The sequence below is a fragment of the Hyla sarda genome, chromosome 4 (genome assembly GCF_029499605.1).
Source record: "Hyla sarda isolate aHylSar1 chromosome 4, aHylSar1.hap1, whole genome shotgun sequence".
Lineage (NCBI taxonomy): Eukaryota > Metazoa > Chordata > Amphibia > Anura > Hylidae > Hyla > Hyla sarda.
In genome coordinates this window covers 356,475,366-356,497,780 of record NC_079192.1, presented here as the reverse complement: position 1 = coordinate 356,497,780, position 22,415 = coordinate 356,475,366, and the positions used below count along the sequence as shown (strand labels likewise).

Sequence of the window (22,415 nt, the reverse complement as noted above, 5' to 3'; positions counted from 1 at the left end):
TGATTTGAACTTTTAACATGGAAGGGGTTAATGCAGCGGTCTTCAAACTGTGCCCCTCCAGATGTTACAAAACTACAATTCCCAGCATGCCAGAAGACCACTAGGTTAATGTGTCTTTCAAACTTTTACTAAAACTTATTTTTATTTAATTTTTTTTTACACTTTATTACACTTCTAGGAGGAATCATTAGATTCCTCAGACAGATGAATAGAGTTCTATTGAACTCTATTAATCTGTGTGCTCTGTTATCCATTGATAGAGCCTAGTCCAGCCAGGCTCTATCAATGACAGAGTGGGACAGCAGGGAACAGAGGTAAGCCCTCCGGCTACCTCCATAGTGGATCGCCCCCCCCTGCAATCGCGCTGCGGGGGGGCGATCCACCCCACTAGCCCACCAGGGAGCATTCACATGTCCCTTTAGACGCCGTTGTCAGCTTTGACAGCGGCGATCTAGAGGGTTAATAGCCAGCCGCGGCGATCGCCGCATGCTGGCTATTAGCGGCGGCCCGGGGCTGCAGAGTATGGAGCGGGCAGGAGTCCCGAGCCCGCTCCATACTCCCCTGTGAGCGCCGCATGCATCTCCCCGTGCAGACGTGCCTCCTCCCCTCAGCTCTCCGAAGCTACAGCTGGGTGGAGTGAAGGCAGAGGACGCAGGTCTGCATGGGGAGCAAGAAGCCACGCCCCCTCATCTCTTCCCCCCCCCCCCCCCCCCCCGCACGTCTGCAGAGCAGGGGAGAGAAGACAAATACTGTGTATACACAGTTTCTCATCTCCCCTGCTCTGCTTCGGAGGACACAGGCTGCAGAGTATGGAGCGGGCAGGAGTCGGCAGCCCGCTCCATACAGACTGCAGATCACCGCCGCACTTGTCAGGTCCGGCCCTGCTTGCCCGAAGCCGGGCTAAGGGCCGGACAAATTTACCTGCCCGGCGCCCAAAACTGCTAGTCCCGGGCATCGGGCGATAGGAATTCCACATCCCTGGTGTATGCAGTGTTCTAGCTCCCTATGGGGGCTATAACATTGGGGGGAAAAAAAGGTGAAATTTTTTTTTTTTTACAAAGATCATTTAACTCCTTCCCTAATAAAAGTAAGAATCGCCCCACCTTTGCCCATTTAAAAACAAAAAAACAGCAAATAAAAATAAACGTGTTATCGCAGCATGCAAAAAATGAGCCCCGATACTGCCCAGTACGCGGAAAAATAAGTTATAGGGGTCAGAAGCCCCAAAAATTACAAAATGTTTTTTTTTTTTTTTTTTTCTCCATTTCGTTGTAGATTTTTGGGTAAAATATGTGATGTCATTACAAAGTAGAATTGGTGGCGCAAAAAATGAGCCATCATATGGAATTTTAGGTGCAAAATTGTTATGATTTTTTAAAGGTAAGGAGGGAAAAATGAGAGTGCAAAACTGGAAAAAAAAACAAAAAAAAAAAAACTTAAGGACCCTTGACGTACGCCTACATCATGAAACCCTGGTACTTAAGGACCAATGACGTAGGTGTACGTCATGGAGAATTCCGGCTCGCGGGGTTCGGACCGGGATGCCTGCTGAAATCAGACCCCCCCCCCATGTCTGCAATCGCGGCAAATCGGAAGTGAATTCACACTTGCGATTTGCTCGATTCCGGGTCTATGGTGACCCGGAATATAAGGGAAATCGCGGTTGTCTAAGACAACCACGATCCCACTGAAGGGATAGGAGTGAGGTGGCAGGGGTGCCACCCCTCCTATCCCTGCTATTGGCCGCCAGAAGCGACAACCAATAGCAGATCGGGGGGGGGGGGTTAACTTTCGTTTTCCCCGTCCTGCCCACCCACAATAGGCGGGGCAGGACTGGGAAACAACAGAGGACCAGCGCCGAAGATCCACTTACCCATCCAGGTGGGCGATGGAGATCGGCGGGCGGCGATGTCATGCGGCTGGATCACACGGAAGCCGGTGAGTTGCCTAGCAACATCTGGAGGGTACAGTTTGAGACCACTATACAGTAGTCTCTAACTGTAGCCCTCCAAATGTTGCAAAACTACAACTCCCAGCATGCCCACACAGCTGTTTGGGCATGCTGGAATATGTAGTTTTGCAACAGCAGGAGGGCTACAGTTTGAGACCACTATATAGTGGTCCCTAAACTGTAGCCCTCCAGATGTTGCAAAACTGCAAATCCCAGCATGCCCAAACAGCTGTCTTGGCATGCTGGGAGTTGTAGTTGTGTACCTCCAGCTATTGCATAACTACATCTCCCAGCATGCCCTTCGGCGATCAGTACATGCTGGGAGTTGTAGATTTGCAACAGCTGGAAGTTTGCTCCCCTGATGTAAATGCACAGGGCACATAAACACGCGTGCGTTTACAGTGAGTTTCCTGCCTCGAGTTTGAGCTGCGGTAAACTTTCCGCCCCAGTGCAAACTCCTAGCGGGAAACTCGCCGTAAACCCCCGCCAGTGTCAATGTACCCTAAAAACGCTACACTAACAAATAATAAGGGATAAAGCACTTCATATACACCTCATTACACTTCCCCCCCCCCCCCCCCCCCCCCCAATAAAGATGTACATATCATACGGCAGTGTTTCCAAAACGGAGCCTCCAGCTGTTGCAAAACAACAACTCCCAGCATTTCCGGACAGCCACTGACTGTCCAGGCATGCTGAGAGTTTAGCAACAGCTGAAGGCACCCTGTTTGGGAATAACTGGTGTAGAATACCCCTATGGTCCACCCTTATGCAATCCCTAATTTAGTCCTCAGATGCGCATGGTGCTCTCACTTTGGTGCCCTGTCGTATTTCATGGAAACAGTTTAGGGCCACATATGGGATATTTCCGTACTTGGGAGCAATTGCGTTACAAACTTTGGGGGCTTTTTCTCCTTTTACCCTTTATGAAAAGGAAAAGTTGGGGTCTACACCAGCCTGTTAGTGTAAAAATAAACATAGGCTTTTTACTCGTACCCATACTTTTTATTTTCACAAGAGGTAAAAGGGGGAAAAAAAGGCCCCCAAAATGTGTACATCAATTTCTCCTGAGTACGGAAATACCCCATATGTGGGCGTAAAATGCTCTGTGGACACACAACAAGGCTCAGGAGTGAGAGTGCACCATGTACATTTGAGGCCTAAATTGGTGATTTGCATAGGGGTGGATGATTTTACAACGGTTCTGACATAAACGCAAAAAAATACTGATGGAACGTAACAAGGGTCATAGTGAGCTGTAACACCCCACAGGAGTTTGACGAATTTTCGTTTAAGTTGGATGGGAAAATGAGGGAAAACTAAAATGCTGGTGTTACCCTAAATTTTTCACTTTCACAAGAGACAATAGAAAAAAAAGCCCTAAGGATGATCGGGGCTGACGGCTCCGATCATCCCTATTTTCCGGGTGATCGGGTCACCAGAGACCCGATCAGCCCGGAATAGCAGAAAATCGCGTGTCTGAATTGACATGTGATTATCTGCGATTGCCGACCTTGGGGGGTGGGGGGGGGGCTGATTTCAGCAGGCATCCCAGTCAGGTCCCCAACCGGCTAGCGGTGGGGACCGGAATTCCCACGGGCGTATGCATACGCCCCACGTAAGGACTCGGGGTGCAGGACGTATGCATATGCCCGGCACCCTGAAGAGGTTCAGAACATTTAACCCCTTAAGGACTCACCCCTTTTTTGCAAATCTGACCACTGTCACTTTAAGCATTAATAACTCTGGGATGCTTTTCTTTTCTGGTTCCGAGATAGTTTTTTTTTTTCGTGACATATTCTACTTCATGTTAGTGGTAAACTCCCTGCTTATAAGGAAAATAGACATCCCAAATTATATATTGATTCACATATACAATGTCCAGTTTATGTTTGCATCATAAAGTTGACATGTTAATACTTTTGGAAGACATCAGAGGGCTGCAAAGTTGAGCAGCAATTCTCAAATTTTTTACAACCTTTTCAAAATCGGAATTTTTAAGGGACTAGTTCAGTTCTGAAGTGGATTCGAGGGATCTTCATATTAGGTTGGGTTCATATCACGTTTTTCCCCATACGGGAGCACATACGGTAGGGAGGAGTTAAAAATTGGCTCTCATGTATCCCTGTGTATGCGTTCCCGTATGTAATTCATTTCAATGAGCTGACCGGAGTGAACCGGTCAGCTCAATTTTCCCTGTATTCGGTTTTCTACCGGACCTAAAACCGTGTTTGACTACGGTTTTAGGTACGGTAGAATACCGCATACAGGGTAAAATGAGCCGACCGGTTCACTCCGGTCGGCTCATTGAAATTAAATGCATACGAGACCACATACACAGGGATACGGGAGCGCACGTTTTTAGCTCCCCCCCCTGCGCTCCCATATGGGAAAACAAGATCATGTGAACCCAGCCTTAGAAATGACCCCATTATAAAAACTGCACCCCTCAAAGTATTCAACATGACATTCAGTAAGGCTGAAAACAGTATGGCAAAAACATGACGTGAACCATATCAGTCTTTCTAAAGAAAAGCGTATGGCAAAAAACTGAACAGTATGGGAAAAAGTAAACCATATGCGTTAATAGGGGTGTGAATCGCCAAGAATTTGGCGATTCGATTCGAATCGCGATACCAGTGTGGCGATTCGATATATCGCGATACCGTCTAGGTGACGATACATCGCGATATATCCCGATATATCGCCCACCTGGGAGCATTCATAGATCCCAATAGACGCCGCTGTCAGCTTTGACAGCGGCGATCTAGTACTCCGGTGCACACTTTTCTCATGTTATCCCGTCCGGGCTGCAAAATAAAATAAAACGCACTTTATCTTACCTGCCAACGAGCCCGCGGAGCTCCGGTACAGGTGTTGGGTCCCCGGCTGTATTCTTCTTACTTCCTGTTAGTCCGGCACGTCACATGGAGCTTCAGCCTATCACCAGCCGCAGCGATGTCCCGCCTCCGCTGGTGATAGGCTGAAGCTCCATGTGACGTGCCGGACTAACAGGAAGTAAGAAGAATACAGCCCGGGGACCGAACACCTGTACCGGAGCTCCGGGGGCTCGTTGGCAGGTACGATACGGGCGTCCGCAGATAAAAATTTCACATCCCTAAAAGAATCGATTCAAAAATATTTTGAATCGATTCTGTATCGGCAAATGAAAAATCGCGATTATCGCGAGAATCGATTTTTTCTTACATCCCTATGCGTTAAACCGTACACTGTTTTTAAAAGTGCATACAGTTCCGTCCATTTTAATAAAAAAGATAAAAAAAAAAAAAAAAAAAAAAAAATTTTTATAATGGGAGGGGTGTTGGGTGGTGACTTTAGGAAGCCAATTTGCATGTGCTAAGTAAACGTATACAGTTTCCCGTATGGAACCGTATACGTGTGCGTTTCCCATTGACGTCCATGTTTAAGAAAACAAAACAAAAAAATATGCCGTTGCAGTGTTGTTTTTAACCCCTTAAGGACCGGGGGTTTTTCCGGTTTTGCTTTTTCGTTTTTTGCTCCTTGCCTTTAAAAAATCATAACTCTTGAAATTTTGCACTTAAAAATCCATATGATGGCTTATTTTTTGAGCCACCAATTCTACTTTGTAATGACGTCAGTTATTTTGCCCAAAAATCTACGGTGAAGCGGAAAAAAAAAATGATTGTGCGACAAAATTGAAAAAAAATAAGACGTTTTGTAAATTTTGAGGGCTTCTGTTTCTACGTGTACATTTTTCGGTAAAAATTACACCTTATCTTTATTCTCTAGGTCCATGCGATTAAAATGATACCCTACTTATATAGGTTTGATTTTGTCGTACTTCTGGAAAAAATCATAACTACATGCAGGAAAATGTATATGTTTAAAATTGTCATCTTCTGACCCCTATAACTTTTTTATTTTTCCATGTATGGGGGCTCATTTTTTGCTCCGTGATCTGAAGTTTTTAACGGTACCATTTTTGCATTGATAGGACTTATTGATAATGATATAAAAAGTGACCAAAAATGCACTATTTTGGACTTTGGAATTTTTTTGCGCGCACGCCATTGACCGTGCGGTTTAATTAATGATATATTTTTATAATTCGGACATTTCCGCACGCGGTGATACCATATGTTTATTTTTATTGACACTGTTTTATTTTTTTTTTTTTTTTTTTTTTTTTTTTTTTAATGGGAAAAACTTTTCAAACTTTAAATAGGGGAGTAGTTAAATGATATTCATTCACTTTTTTTTTTCCACTTTTTTTTTTTTTGCAGTGTTATAGTTCCCATAGGGGGCTATATCACTGCACACACTGATCTTCATCATTGATCACTGGTTTCTCATGGGAAACCAGTGATCGACGATTCTGCCGCATGACTGCTCATGCCTGGATCTCAGGCACTGAGCAGTCATTCGGCGATCGGCCAGCGAGGAGACAGGTAGGGGCCCTCCCGCTGTCCTGTAAGCTGTTCGGGATGCCGCGATTTCGCCGCGGCTATCCCGAACAGCCCACTGAGTTATCTGGCAGCTTTCACTTTCGGTTTTAGCCGCGCGGCTCAGCTCTGAGCGCGCGGCTAAAGGGTTAATAGCGTGCAGCGCCACGATCGGCACTGCGCGCTATTAGCGGCGGGTCCCGGCTTCACTTTGATGCCGGGCCCGCTGTGATATCACGGGAGCAGGACCAAGGACGTACCAGTACGTCCTTGATCCTTAAGGGGTTAAACCGGAGACAAAATCGCGGTCAACCATGGTTTTGACTCCGGTTTAAAAACCGTACTGCAACCGCATATGTTTTGTTTTTAACATGGACGTCAATGGGAAATGCACATGTATATGGTTCCATACGGGAAACCGTATACGGTTTTTACTTTGCATATGCGCAACAGTTTCAAAAACGTACGTGTATTAGTGTGTGTATGTATGTGTATAATAAATATGTGCATGTCGAGAGAGAGATATTTAATATTGATAAAGACTTGTGTTTGCCTTCATGTGACAAACACCCCCTTTGGCCTTTGTCAGATGGTGTCTCTTTTTTTACATGCATTGGGAGATTTCCTGATGTATAAGGCAAACATAAACTAAAAGGTGGCGAATGTGGTTTCTAGCCTTACTATACTGAAAGTGATTCTGCACGCTATGACATGGACTGAAAGATGATGCAATAACATTAAGATTACGTTTTAATAAAGTTCCTGGCCTTTGGAGAAATTATAAAATAAGATTTTTATTTCAGGTTGAAGCTTCAGGAAGGCATGGCGGAGTTGCTATAGTGCCTCAGCACTTCACTTTAAACGAGTAGTCCAGTGCCGAAAAACATATCCCCTATCCTAAGGATAGGGGATAATTTTCAGATCGCAGGGGGGGTCTGACCGCTGGCGCCCCCGCAATCTTTTGTATGGGGCCCCAGCTCGCTGGCCAGATAGTGGGTGTCAACCTCCGCACAAAGTGGCGCCCGGCACGCCCCCTCAATACAGCGCTATTGCAGAGCCAGAGATTGCAGAAGGCAGCGCTCCTTCTCTGCCATAGAGTTGTATTGAGGGGGCGTGTTAGCCGCCGCTTCATGTTTAGGGCTGGGCGGTATACCGGTTCATACCGAATACCGAAATTTTTGGGCTTCACGATATGAATTTTTCTCATACCACAATACCGGTTGGGCCCCTCCCCCTTGGGAATGAATTATCAGCCCAGCCCAGCGCTGTCCCCACATCGGGGAACTAATCGTATGTTACCCGCCAGTGCTGTTCTGCTCCACCCCCCCCAAATTAATTACTAGCCCAGCGGGGTACTACTCACATGTCACCCGCAAGCACGGCCCTCCTCCTCTTTGTTGCGGCTGGAACTCTATGCTTTATGGCAGTATAGAGTTCCAGCGGCCGCAACAAAGAGGATGAGGGCAGTGCTCTCAATGGGGGGGGGGGGGGGAGCAGAACAGCGCTGGCGGGTAACATGATTTGGGGGGTGAAAGAAATACCGTGGGAACCACCATAAGTTAAAAAATACCGTGATACCCATTTGGTCATACCGCCCAGCTCTACTTCGTGTGGTGTCTGACTTGTTTTACTGTATGTACTTACATATTTTATCTGCTATGGCTTTCTTTATCTAGACATTACAGAAAACGGTCATCATCACGTGGCCGCTCTGGGAGCAGGTCCAAAAGTCGCTCCCCGCCTGACAAGAGGACTAAAAGAGATGAGCGCCGATCAAGGAGTCGAGACAGAGATAGAAGGAGAGAGAGGTCACGTAGCAGAGACCGCAGAAGATCACGCTCCAGGGACAGGAAACGTCCAATGTAAGTGTCTCTGATGGGTTTTTATTAGCTCACCATTGTTTATTTGTTGATTTCCTTTTTGCAGTTGTATTGCTGCTCCACTCTTAATGGCAAAATATAGTGTTACTGCAGATTCTTTTTTTTTTTCACAGCCGTCGGCCAAGCAGAGAGAGAGAGCGAAGCCGGGAGAGGAGAAGATCCCGCAGTAGGGAGCGAAGAAGATCAAGAAGCAAAAGCCGCAGTAGACGTTCTCGTTCTTCCAGTCCTAGCAAAATTAAAAAGGGAGAAAAAAGGTAACCTATGCCCTTACTGACTTAAGTTCCCCTTATTCCTTATTTGCATTTATCTATTATCTGTAGTTACAACCAGTTTAGTATTTAATGCTTTGGCGCTTTTGAAAGAAATGACTGCAGTGCTTGAATTACTCATGAAGAGTACAAGAGTTGACTGACTGAACTTAGTGACTATAATGCTTCTGTTGTATTTTTATCATGGAGTCTGTCATTGTTAAGAAACAAAAATATCTACAGGTTTGATGTGCGAATCTGACAGATGTGAGCTTGTCAAATAACCTGATGGCCATTTAGATGAATAATCATTTAATTCATGACAGGACAGATTCCACCAGAATGGCAGCCTCTCCTACAGAGCAGTTCTCCATTCTGGCTTACAGAACAAGGTTACCCCTCTTTGACTATATGCCTTAGGGTGCGTTCACACGGGCGTATTTGTCAGCGGATCCGCAGCTGCGGATCCGCTGACAAAGGCCCTAAAGTGCTGCCCTCCTTGTGCCTGCTAATAGCGGCAATCCGCCGCTACCAGCAGACACACTGCGATGTGCGAGTTACCCTGCAGTGTAGTCGCACACATTGCGGCCGCTCTTTGTGTAGCTCAGGGAGCCGGGGGAGCGGCCGCGATGTGCGGATATACTGCGACTCGCACATCACAGTGTGTCTGCTGGTAGCGGCGGATTGCCGCTATTAGCAGGCACAAAGAGGGCAGCACTTTAGGGGCCTTTGTCAGCGGATCCGCAGCTGCGGATCCGCTGACAAATACCCCCATGTGAACGCACCCTTAAAGAGAATCTGACACTGTTTACCCACACTTAACCTAGTATACTGGGTTCTAGTGCTGATGAACAGCTTTACAAAGAGGGGCCACTTAATAAAACTCGGGCAGTATTTCCAGAGTTATGGCACTAATCTTGAGCTGTATTGCGCAGCTCTGCACAATGGAGCTGGCTCACCCAACTCCCCTTCCTTCTCCATATTCTGTCCATCCTGCCCCCCTTCAGTATTATGCTAATGAATGCCGCAGTTAAGAACCTTAGCATAACAATGAACGGGGTGGGTCAGTCAGAGAATATGAAGGAGACGGGAGCTGGGTGATCTGGTTTAGTGCAGGTGAACAGGGTGTCAGATTCACTTCATGTAGGACATCGAGACAACTTAATTCTTTATTTCCAGGTCAAAATCAAAAGAGAAAACTGACATTTCAGAGGCATTCAAGGAAAAGAAAAAAGAGGATAAAGAAGAAGATAAAGACAAGGAAAAGGATGTCAGTGTGAGTATATGTAATATAATGCATTTTCTAAATATTTTTATTTTTATTTTTTTAATCCTATGTACACTTTTTATATTTATGTCGAACTTAGCTTAAAATAGAATTGAAACGGGGAGATTTATCAGAACCTGTGGAGAGGCAAAGTTGTCCATAGAAACCAGTCAGATTGCTTCTTTCATTCTTAACAAGGCGTGTGAAAAATTAAAGAAGCGAGCTGATTGGTTGCTATGGGCAACTTGCTTCTCCACAGGTTTTGATAAATCTCCCCATAGTGTGTCGAACTGTTAGCAGATAAGAACCATTTGGCCCATCTAGTCTGTCCAATAATCTGAATACTATCAACAGTTAAGGAGTGTAAGCATGCATGGGAAAGCCTTATGCCTATCCCATGCATGCTTAAACTCCTTAACTGTATTTGTAGTTACCACTTCTGCAGGAAGGCTATTCCATGCATCCACTACTCTCTCAGTAAAGTACTTTCCAAAATTACTTTTAAATGTTTGCCTCTCTAATTTAATTTAAAACAATGTCCTCTTGTGGTAGTTTTTCTTTTAAATATGCTCTCTTCCTTTACTGTGTTGATTCCCTTTGTGTATTTAAAAGTTTCTATCATATCCTCTTTCTTCCAAGCTATACATGTTAAGGCCCTTTTAATCTTTCCCGGTAACTATTCTCCTGCATTGCGTGTACTAGTTTATTAGTTCTTCTCTGAACTCACTCCAATGTATCTATAGCCTTCTGGCGATATGGCCTCCAGTACAGCACACAATAACACAATACGCAAAGAAGTGAGGTCTCACCAGTGTTCTGTACATCGGCCTGAGCACTTCTCTCTTTCTACTGCTTATACCTCTCCCTATACATCAAAGCATTCTGCTAGCATTCCCTACTGCTCTATTACATTGTACCCCTAAATCCCTTTCCTTATATGTTGAGGTCAAGACTGTCAAATATTCTATATTCTGCCCAAGGGTTTTTATGCCCCAGGTGCATTATCTTGCACTTATCCACATAAAAATTTCAGTTGCCAGAGTTCTGACCATTCTTCTAGTTTGCCTAAATCCTTATTCCATTTGAAGTATCCCTCCAGGAACATCAACCCTGTTATATATCTTTGTCATCAGCAAAAAGAAATGCCTTACCATCGAGACCTTTTGCAATATCACTAATGAAGATATTAAACAACATTGGTCCCAGTACAGATCCCGGAGGTAACCCACTGGTAACAAGACCTTGCTCTGAATATACTCAATTGACTACAACCCTCTGTCACTCCATTCAACAATATAGGAGTCCAAGCTCAATGACTGTAGTTTATTGATAAGTCTTCTATGTGGGACAGTGTCAAAAGCCTTACTAAAATCTAGATATGCGATGTCTACTGCCCCTATTAGTCACCCAATAAAAAATTAATTTGTTTGACATGATATCCCTGAAGTATACCCATGTTGTTTTTCATCTCACAATACATGGGATTTTAGATGTTCCACAATCCTATCCTTAAGTAGGGTTTCCATTAACTTCCCCACTATTGATGTCAGACTTACGGCCTATAGTTGCTTGATTCCTCATTGCGACCTTTCTTGTGAATGGGCACGACATTTGCTAAATTCCCATCTTCCGTGAGGACTCCTTTTACCAAAGATTGGTTAAATAAATCTGTTAACGGTATTGCTAGTTCACCCCTAAGCTCTTTTTAATAATTTTGGGTGTATCCAATCAGGCCACTGTGACTTGCTTGTCTTCACTTTAGACAGTTGACTCAACCTCTTCCTCTGTAAAGACAGATGCATCAAACCATTCATTAGTCTTATTCCCTATTCCCTTTTCTTTTGTTTTCTTCTGTAAAAGCTGAACAGAAGTATTCATTTAAGGCAGTCTGCCAGCCCTTTACTCTCCTACATACCTTCCTTCCTTTGTTTTTAATTTAGTTATTCCTTGTTTTAATTTCCTTTTTTTTATTTTATTTATAGCTGAAGAATGCCTTATCCCCTTTTTATCACAGACGGAGCTAGTTTTTCTTCTACCTGTGCTTTAGAAGTTCTTATAACTTGCTTGGCCTCTTTCTGCTTAATCTTGTAGTTTTCCCTATCCTAATTGCTCTAGGTTTTCTTTTTTATATTTACTCCATGCTCAACTTGAATTTTTTTTATGATTTTGGACACTTCTGCTGTGTACCACAGTGGTCTCATCATTTTTTCTGCTTTTACTGACAAGTCTAATGCAATTATCTGTTGCCTTCAATAATGCATCTTTTCAGTAGTCCCATTTCTCCTGGACTCCATGTAATCTGTTCCAGTCTGATAGGGATTCCTTTATGACTAATCTAATTTTTGAAAAGTATTTTCTAAAATCAAAAACTTTTTTTTTTTTTTTTTTGGTGTGACCCCTTATATTAAATCACTAGATCCCAATCCCCATTTGTGAATACTATATCTAAAATGGCCTCCTTCTGTGTTTGCTTCTCAACTACTTGTTGTAGAGCTAATCCCAGTAGGGAGTTTAGAATATCTGTACTCCTAGCAGAACTAGCTAGTTTGGTTTTCCAGTTAACCCCTTAATGACGCTGGGTGTATTCCGTTTTTGCATTTTCATTTTTTCCTAATCACCTTCTAAAAATCAGAACGCTTTCAATTTTGCACCTAAAAATCCATATTATGGCTTATTATTTGCGCCACCAATTCTACTTTGCTGTGACAATAGTAATTTTACCCAAAAATCCACGGTGAAACGGGAAAAAAAAATCCTTGTGCGACAAAATTGAAGGAAAAAAAATGCACTCTTGTAAATTTTGGGGGCTTCTGTTTCTATGCAGTGCATTTTCCGGTAAAAATGACACCTTAACTTTATTCTGTAGGCCCATACGGTTAAAATGATACCCTACTTATACAGGTTTGATTTTGTCCTACATCTGAAAAAAATAACCACATACAGAAAATGTCCTCTTCTGACCCCTATAACTTTTTTATTTTTCCGCATATGGGTATGTATGAGGGCTAATTTTTTGCTCCGTGATCTGACGTTTTTATCGGTATCTTTTTTGTTTTGATTGGACTTTTTGATTGCTTTTTATTCACTTTTTTTATGGTATAAAAAGTGACCAAAAAGATGCTAATTTGGACTTTGGAATTTTCTTACGTGTGCGCCATAGACCGTGCGGTTTAATTAATTATATATTTTTATAGTTCAGTCATTTACACATGCGGCGATAGCACATATGTATGTTTACATTTTTATTTATTTATTTTTTATTGGGGGAAAAAGGGGGCGATTCAAACTTTTATTATGGAAGGGGTTAAATGATCTTTATTAACAGTTTATTTTCACTTTATTTTTTATTTATTTTTTTGCAGGGTTATAGCTCCCATAGGGGGCTATAACATGGCACACACTGATCTTCTACACTAAAAACTGCCTGGCAATAGCCGGCATTGATCAGTGTTATTGCCGCTCGACTGCTCCTGCCTGGATCTCAAGCACGGAGCAGTCATTCTGCGATCTGACAGCGAGGAGGCAGGTAGGGACCCTCCAGCTGTCCTGCAAGCTGTTGGGGATACCGCGATTTTATCGTGGCGGTCCCTAACAGCTCTACTGAGTTGACCGGCAAAGTTTACTTTCACTTTAGACACGGCGATCAACTTTGATCGCCGCGTCTGAAGGGTTAATACTGGGCATCAGCGCGACAGTTGATGGCCGCTGGGACCGACGCGATATGACACGGGGTCAGCGCGGGACCCTGCTTTCTATCGCGGGAGCCCACTCATGACGTATGCATACGTCATGTAGCGGGAAGAGGTTAATATCTGGAAGATTGAAGTTTCTCATAACTTCCCCTTTCATTGTCAGTTTAGCTATTTCCTCAACTAGATCTAAGACAATGCAAGACGATGCTAGACCTCATGTGGCTGTAGTGTCAGCAGTTCCTGCAAGACCTCAGACCTGAATCGGATTGAGAACATCTGGAACATCATGTCTCTTTCCATCCACCAAAGCCATGTTGCACCACAGACTGTCCAGGGGTTGGCACTTTAGTCCAGGTCTTGGAGGACATCCCTCAGGAGACCATCTGCCACCTCATCAGGACTATGCCCAGGTGTTGTAGGGAGGTCATTAGGGCACATGGAGGCCACACACTCTACTGAGCGTCATTTTGATTTGTTTTAAGGACATTACATCAGAGTTGGATCAGCCTGTAGTGTGGTTTTCCACTTTGATTTTGTGTATGACTCATATGCAGACCTCCGTGGGTTGATAAATTTGACTTCTCTATCTGCTCCATTGGGGGACACAGACTCTGGGTATATGCTGCGGTCTCTAGGAGGCTTGACACTATGGTAACCAAAAAGTCGGCTCCTCACAGCAGGATATACCTGCCTCCAGGACACTGAGCAATTCAGTTTTAGCTAAGTGTCTATGGAGGTGGACACTGGTCTGGTGTTCTCCAGACCAGGTCTCATATTTTTTATTTTTAGGTTTAGGGAATGTGTTCTTTTATTCCTTTTAATTTTTTTTAATTTTATTTTTCTGTTTTCATGTGGGCACTCAGGAACTGTGGTTCACGGTTTCCCCATTGCGAGAGATGGCAGGCATCTTGGATGTACTGTTAACCCCCTCTCGCCAACGGTCAGCGTTTGGGGTTGTACCTCACGGGTCCGGATCCCCCTACCTTCCTGTTCGCCTCGCTATGAGCTTGACTTGCCGCAGGTGAAAATGCTGACTGAAGACTACAGTCAGAAGACTTCTTTAGGTAAGTTCATAGGTGAGTATCTATCTCTCCCTAGGTCTTGCAACAGCTGGAGACCCCTTTTTTAGCCCTATCCTGCTGGTGCTGGCCTTGGGATACCTTATTCTTCCCTGCAGGAGGGTTGTTTTTTTATTATTGGGGGAGCAGTGGTTCTACACAGTACACAGTAAGGGGGCACTTTATTGGAAACGTGTGTTTTATAGTGCACGCGCCGCAGGCTTCTCTCTGTGGGCTGGCAACGGCACTTCGCCCGCTCCGTCCCCCGGGCGCACAGGAACTCGCTACAGGTGGCGTGTGAGCTCGGTGTGCATGGCGGGCGCCATTACTGAGTGAGTCCCGCTGTATTCTTCAGCGGCCTGGCGGATGTTAGCTCCGCCCACCTAGCCGCATAAGCACTTCAGCAGCGCGAAATAGCCACCAATCAGCGCTGTGCACGCGTTGGGGCTGTGCAGGGGCCAGTCACAGAGCTCCTGGCCTCTGACCCGGCCTCTTCCTCCTATTGGCCGGCCTCTTTTCTCCTCACAGCAGCTGCCTTGGGACATAGACTTGGGTGAGACTGTTCATTTTTTTTTTTGTCATGTCCGTGCCCAGAACTGTTCCTCCCTCTAAGCAGATATCGGGAATATTAGTTACCCATTACGCTTGTAAAAACTGCTCTGAAAAAATGCCAGGTTCTGCTGAACCCACTTGTTCTGCCTGCTCCACTGCTCACCCAGACCCCCCTGCTATTTCTAACCCATGTGCCCCTTCAGACCCGGTGGGTTCGGCCGCCCCTCCAGCCTGGGTTTCCTCCCTCTTCCAGTCTATATCCGACTTGGCACAGGTCTCCCGTTCTGTGGTGACTGCCTTGGAGAGGTCTGACCTTCACCGGCCCTCTAGAAGGTCCTGTTCCCCCTTCTCCCTACGCTTTGCATAAGCGTAATAGGGGTGTCTCCCCTGACACATCCCAGGAGTCTTCTGGTAGACACGGCATTCCTCTCGCAGGTCTCGCCCGACCTCTTCTTCAGGCCACACGCGTCATTCTTCCAGAGGACGTTCCCGTGGTCACCGCTCTGGCTCTCCTGAGCCACGTACCAGGTCGGAATCTCCCGCTTCCAGGCCGCCTCCACTTGTTCGCACTCTCCTGGAGAGCTAGTGGTCGAGGTTTCCGATTCGGCATTCGATTCGATGGACACGGTGAGCTCATTGGTTATGGCCATAAGAGACACCTTTAACCTTAAGGACCCAGGAGCTTCGGACGCAGCTCCAGAAAGTATCCTTTCATCGTGCCCGACCGGCACCCAAAGTGTTCAGCTCTCACGCTGAATTTGAGGCCTTTCTAGAATCTGCCTGGAAGCACCCTGAGAAGAAGTTTCAGGGACTGAAGAAAGTCCAAGCGTGATATCCTTTCACCAAGGACCTTGTCTACAAAGTGACTTCCTCTCCGTCGGTGGATCCTCCGGTTTCCCGCCTCTCTAAAGCTACTACTTTACCGCTGGCGGATGCAGCTGCCTTCAAGGATCCAGCAGACAAAAAGGTTGAGTTGTTAGCGAAGTATGCCTTTTGAAGCAGCGGGTTCTTCCCTGCCTTTGCCTCCACCTAGGTGTCTAAGGCCCTCTCAGTTTGGCATTCCCAACTCCGTCAGGGCATTCTTTCGGGTTCTCCCCCGGAAGAACTGTCTGCTCTGGCCCTCCTATGTTCCAAAGCTGGAGACTTCCTGTGTTCTGCTTCCTTGCGCTCAGCTCGCTGCGCTGCCTTTGCCACCGGTAATCTAGTGGCCCTCCATCGTTCCATTTGGCTTGGAACGCGGATGCTGCATCTAAGAAGTCACACAGAGATTCCTTTTACCGGTTCCCGACTTTTCAGCAAGAGCCTGGATGAGATTCTCTGAGGCGACAGGTGGCAAGAGCTCTTTATTGCCTCAAAACAAGTCTAGCACTTGTTTCCGCAGAAAATCTTCGTCCTTTCGGACGTCTAGCCCCTCTAAAGGGTCCAGCCAGGCGCCTCCACGGGACAAGAAGGTTCCCTTTTTTCAAGGCTCTTCCCTCTTGGAAGTCGGACACCAACCGTTCCGACTGTTTTGCGGCCAAATCGGGGAACCGCACACCCACTTCTGCATGAAGGGATGCCCCCACCTGCAGCTTTTTCTCGGGTGGGCGGTCGCCTCTTGCTCTTTAAAACGTTTGGACCACGCACATTAAGGACTCCTGGGTCAGGGACGTGGTGTCCAACGGATACCGGATAGAATTTGCCTCCCTCCCTTTTTTTTTTTTTTTTCCCCAGTCCCGTGCTCCCCGATCTCCCAAGCTTGTGAGGGAATTTCGGGAGGCTCTTCAGTCCCTTCTCGTCCAGGGTGTCATTGTCCTAGATGCTTCAAGGGAACGCTTTTGGGGTTTTTATTCCAATCTTTTTGTGGTTCCCATGAAAAACTGTTATGTGCGCCCAGTCCTGGATCTCAAACGTCCCAACCAACATCTTATCAGCCATTTCCGAATGGAATCTCTCCGTTCGGTGGTGGAATCTATGGATAGAGGAGAGTTTCTTTCCTCGGTGGACATCAAGGATGCCTACCTCCACGTTCCAATTTTTTCCAAACAGCGGTACCTCCACTTTGCGGTTCAGGAAGGTCATTATCAATTTGTGGCTCTCCCCTTCGGTCTGGCCACAGCGCTACGAGTCTTTACCAAGATTCTGGCATCTGTGGTAGCTCTGTTACGGTCAAGAGGGGTCTCAGTGATACCCTACTTGGACGACCTCCTCATCAAGGTCTCCACCAGAGCCCAGGCTCTGGAGAATGTGAGCCTCACTCTTCAGACCTTATGTCGCTTCGGGTGGATGGTCAACAGAGACAAGTCCGTTCTCTCCCCCACCCAGTCTCTGGTCGTCTTGGGGCTTCAGTTCGACTCTGCCTCGGCTCGGATTTGCCTCCCTCCTCGTTCTCCCTCCTCGTTCTCCCTCCTCGTTCTCCCTCTCGTTCTCCCCTTCTTCTTCAGGGGCGTTCGTTCCTCCTCTGGCAGGTGGTCACAACGGATGCCAGCCTGTCGGGCTGGGGGGTGTTTTCAGGGATCAGATGGTTCAAGGACTCTGGCCTCCCCACAAAGCCCTTCTTTCCATAAACATCCTGGAACTGAGGGCGATATATCTTTGTCTGAAGCATTGGAAGTCCCTGCTTCAGGGCCACCCTGTCCGTGTCCAGTCGGACAACGCCACGGCTGTGGCGTACAACAATCGGCAGGGCGGCACTCGCAGCTCAGCGGCCATGTCCGAGGTGACAAAGATCCTCCTCTGGGCGGAACCAGTAGTTCCAGCCATTTCGGCGATTCACATTCTGGGAGTGCTCAACTGGGAAGCGGATTTCCTCAGTCGGTCCTCAGCTGACCTCGGAGAGTGGTCTCTTCTTCCGGAGGTGTTCGTGCAGATCTGCGACCTCTGGGGGTCCCCAGACGTGGATCTCTTTGCATCTCGACACAACCGCAAAATTCCGACGTTTGTGTCAGTCCAGGGAGCCCCTGGCTCTAGCCGTAGATCCCCTAGTAATTCCGTGGTCGGGCTTTGTACTGCCCTACCTGTTCCCTCCTCTCCCCCTCCTTCCCAGGGTTCTGATGAAGCTCAAGGCGGAAGGAGTCCCCACCATTCTGGTGGCTCCAGACTTGCCTCGAAGGGCATGGTACACCGACGTGGTTTGACTTGTGGACGATGTTCCGTTCCGTCTTCCACTTGGTCAAGACCTACTGTCACAGGATCCCCTTTGCCACCCCAATTTGCACTCTCTGCACTTGACGGCGTGGCGGATGAGACAGCGGTTCTAAGGGCCCGCGGCTTCTCTTCCCAGGCAATTCGTACCATGCTCGGGGCTCTCAAGCCCTCCTCTTCAAAAATTTGTAACTGTACCTGGCGGTCTTACTTTCGTTGGTGCGAAGCTCAGACCTTTTTCTCCAGTTACCTTTTCCATTCTCCGTCTCCCCTCCTTTTTGCAGTTGGGGTTGGAACAAGGGCTGGCTCTCAGCTCCTTTTTAAGGGTCATGCTTTGGCCTTTTCCATTTTCTTTCAGTGTCATCTGGCTTCCAATTCGCATGTCTGGACCTTCCTTCAGGGTGTGGCAAATGCTGTCCCTCCTTACCGGTCCCCTTCTCCCCCTTGGGACTTGAAGTTAGTTCTAGATCTTCAGGACGCACCATTTGAGCATCTTAGGGAGGTTCCCCTTCGCTTACTATCCTGGAAAGTGGCTTTTCTTATAGCTATTACTTCCATTGAGAGTATCTGAACTGGCAGCTCTTTCCTGCCGTCCTCCTTTCCTGATAATTCATCAGGACAATGTTGTTTTCAGGCCAGATCCGTCCGTCCTTACCTAAGGTCGTTTTGGCCTTTCATCTCAACGAGGACATCTTCCTTCCGTCCTTTTGTCCCGCTCCTTCTCATCCTAGGGAGCGCCTGCTCCACAAATTGGATGTGGTACAGGCTGTTCGGACTTATCTTTCTGTCACCTCTTCCTTTCGTCAGTGCGATTCTTTTTTTTTTTTCCGTCCTTATGGAAGGTTGTCGGAAGGAACAGCCTGCTTCCAAGGCCACCATTTCTAGGTGGATCCGATGTGCTATTTCGGAAGCTTACAGCTGCAAGGGAAGATCCCACCCTTCAGGGTTTTTGCTCATTCCACCCGCACTGTGGGAGCATCCTGGGCTCTCCGAAACAAGGCCTCGGCCTTGCAGATCTGTAAAGTGGCCACCTGGCCGTCTTTGCACACTTTTTCAAGATTCTACCAGGTTCATACTTTCGTATTGGCTGATGCTAGTCTGAGCCGTAAAGTGTTGCAGGTGGCGGTGGTACAGCCGACTGCCTGACCTTTTTATTTATTTATTTTTTCTCTGCCCACCCAAGGGACGGCTCTGGTACGTCCCAGAGTCTGTGTCCCCCAATGGAGCCAATAGAGAAAAGGAGATTTTTTTAGACTTAACGTAAAATCTTTCTCGAAGGATCTGTCCAAGGGAGTGTTCAGTTATTTTTCTTCTGGTTCTCGGACAGTTCATGGTTTTTTCCTTTGACCTGTCTGTCTCCTCCTATTGCTCTGAGACTAAACTGAACTGCTCAGTGGCCTGGAGGCGGGTATATCCTGCTTGGAGGAGCCGACTTTTTGGTTACCATAGTGTCAAGCCTCCTAGAGACAGCAGCATATACCCAGTGTGTGTCCCCCAATGAATCCTTCGAGAAAGAGATTTTACAGTAAGTCTAAAAAAAAATCTCCTTTTCCATTGATCGTTGAATGTGCTGACCACAAAATCACACAGTTTTGTAAAGACATAAGTATTTCATACGATTAGCTTGTTCATTCAGATCTAGATGTGTTAGTGTTCCCTTTTTATTTTTTTTGAGCAATGTACATTCTCAGATGCCATTATTGACCCTAGTTCATTGATCCTATTCCCTAAACTGCAGGCGCTAAGCTTGTCATTTCTTAACTTATGTGCTACTGAAATGTTCTTGCATTGTTTTTGAGGGCAATTGGACTCCTGGGTTCTCACTCTTGCCTCCCCCCTCTTCCTAGTTTTAATACTCCTTACCAAATTCTGGGAATTGTTCACTGAGTACTAGAGATGAGCGAACTTACAGTAAATTCGATTTGTCACGAACTTCTCGGCTCAGCAGTTGATCACTTATCCTGCGTAAATTAGTTCAGCTTTCAGGTGCTCCGGTGGGCTGGAAAAGGTGGATACAGTCCTAGGAGACTCTTTCCTAGGAATGTATCCACCTTTTCCAGCCCACCGGAGCACCTGAAGGCTGAACTAATTTACGCAGGATAAGTCATCAATTGCCGAGAAGTTCGTGACGAATCGAATTTACTGTAAGTTCCCTCATCTCTACTGAGTACATTCAATCCCTTGAGAGAAAAATGCAAACCATCTTTTTTTATACAGTTCCCTTCTATTTCAAGTAGTTCTATCATGAGACACAAAGCCAAATCCTTACACTTAAAACCATTAACTAAGCCATAAGTTGATAATGCTGAACATTCTGAACACTAAGCACAGGCAGATCTTCAAAAAATGAAACTGGATGCAAAATACTGTACATCATAAAGTGTGATAAGATTCCTTTACCTCTGAAACTTCATTGCAACTAGATCACTTGTCCCTAGATGGTCAAGAGCATCCACTTCACCTTCCTGCTTTGTTTGTTTAACAATATTAACAATGTTTCCTATCTCTTCTAACAGTAGCACCAGGGAGACATCTCACAAAACAATTTTCCTTAAGCTCCACACTAATTGAATCACCCAGCAACAGCTGCTTCCTTTCAGACCTTTAACTTTTATTAGACATAGGAGTCAAAGGCTCTTCACCCTCTGTGCTTGAGCCAATATCCATGTTGCCCTTACATTCTGAAAGTGCTGCAAATTAATTATGGAGAACCACAGACTGTGGGGGACGTTCCTACTATCTACAACTATAAGTCTTTCAGAACCTACAGTAACCAATCTGCTATTTCTAGGGGGCATTTGTTGCAGTGGCATTGCAACAATCCCAGCCTAAGTTTGTTTAACAAACCTCCAAAGAGTAGAACGTGAAATAAATGCACTACAATTAATGCACTGAAGTCTGCCATTTTAAAGAGAACATTTAAAACCAACAAATCTTACTTTTAGGTTAGATTCATTTCCAGCCTACCTCCTGACTATCTCCTGGAGTATCTCTCCAATGCACTTAGAATAGCAGCACTATGAATATGCAGCTAATGAATTAGGCCAACTAATGAGTCTGTGCTTCTATATACACTCTCACAAGCTCCTCCCCAAACAAATGTAACATCTTAATGGGCTATGCTCATTAGCAAACACTTGATTCCTTACCTATTCTGAAAAAGATCAGCAAAAAGATGTTGCAGTTGCAAACTCTTGTCAGTCTCCAATGCACTTAGAATAGCAGCATTTTGCTTCTAAGACTAGGTTCACATTTGTATTAGTGCTGCATGCATGGGCTCTCATATTTGCAGGTGTACCAAAAGTAGATATTTTTTTTTCTTATACTTGCTGTAAACACAGGAACCGTGGGGTATATCTTGCTGACACTAGGCATTAACAACAAAAAAGTCTTCTCCTCCTTGCAGTAAATACCCAGCCTACTGGCTCTGAGCTAATAAGTTTAGTCCCAAAGCAGTAGGAGGGAACCGACAGAACAATAACATGATGTCCGAGTGAAGCCCAGACAAAAACAACCGAACCCACCCACTCACAGGCAACCGACCCTCAGGCCAACAAACTAACATCCAATGGGTGGGCGCTGTGTCACCCAATGGATCCTCCGAGAAAGAGATATTACAGTAAGTATAAAAAAAATCTACTTTCTCGGTCGCCTCATTGGGGAACACAGGAGACCATGGGTATTATGCTTCTGTCCACTAGGATACTGACGCGAGGTCTGCTCCTCCCAGCAGGATAGATCCGCCCACAGGCACTTGGCTAATTTGTTTTAGCTTAGTGTCAGTAGGAGTCAGACACAGGTATGGAGCTCTCTCCAGACCTGGTCTTACCTTTTTTATATTTTCTAGCTAGGGATGTCTAGTTAGCATTTTCTTTCCTTTATTTTTCTAGGTTGGGCTACAGGAGCATGGTGCCACATGCGACAAAGGTGCATAGAGTATGGGCCGTCAACCCCTTCTCGCCAATGATCAGCGCCCAGCAGTAGTACCCTGGGTCTGGGTCCCCCACTTGCCCTGCCTGCCTCGCTGTGGCAGCTTGGCGCGATGCAGCGCGGCCTTTAGCTGACAAGACTTCATGGTGAGTATGGGAAGAGGAGCCGCGGGTGATTATGTACTATAACCCCCCCCTCTCCTCTCCCTTCCTTATGTTCATCAGGGGCCCCCCTTGTTTAGTGCCCAGCTCATCAGCTGCCATTACACGTGGCTGTGCTGGGCTGAACCC

At 46.1% G+C, this 22,415-nt stretch overlaps 1 protein-coding gene across 1 annotated transcript in view; it reads left to right on the top strand.

The window, feature by feature from the left end:
- The window catches only part of DDX46 (DEAD-box helicase 46), a gene marked incomplete in the record, with an annotated part of 414,922 nt that overhangs the window by 4,991 nt on the left and 387,516 nt on the right, over positions 1-22,415 (top strand). The window contains 3 exon segments of the mRNA XM_056516636.1: positions 8,052-8,237; positions 8,369-8,509; positions 9,683-9,779. Coding sequence (XP_056372611.1) covers positions 8,052-8,237; positions 8,369-8,509; positions 9,683-9,779 — 424 coding nt within the window.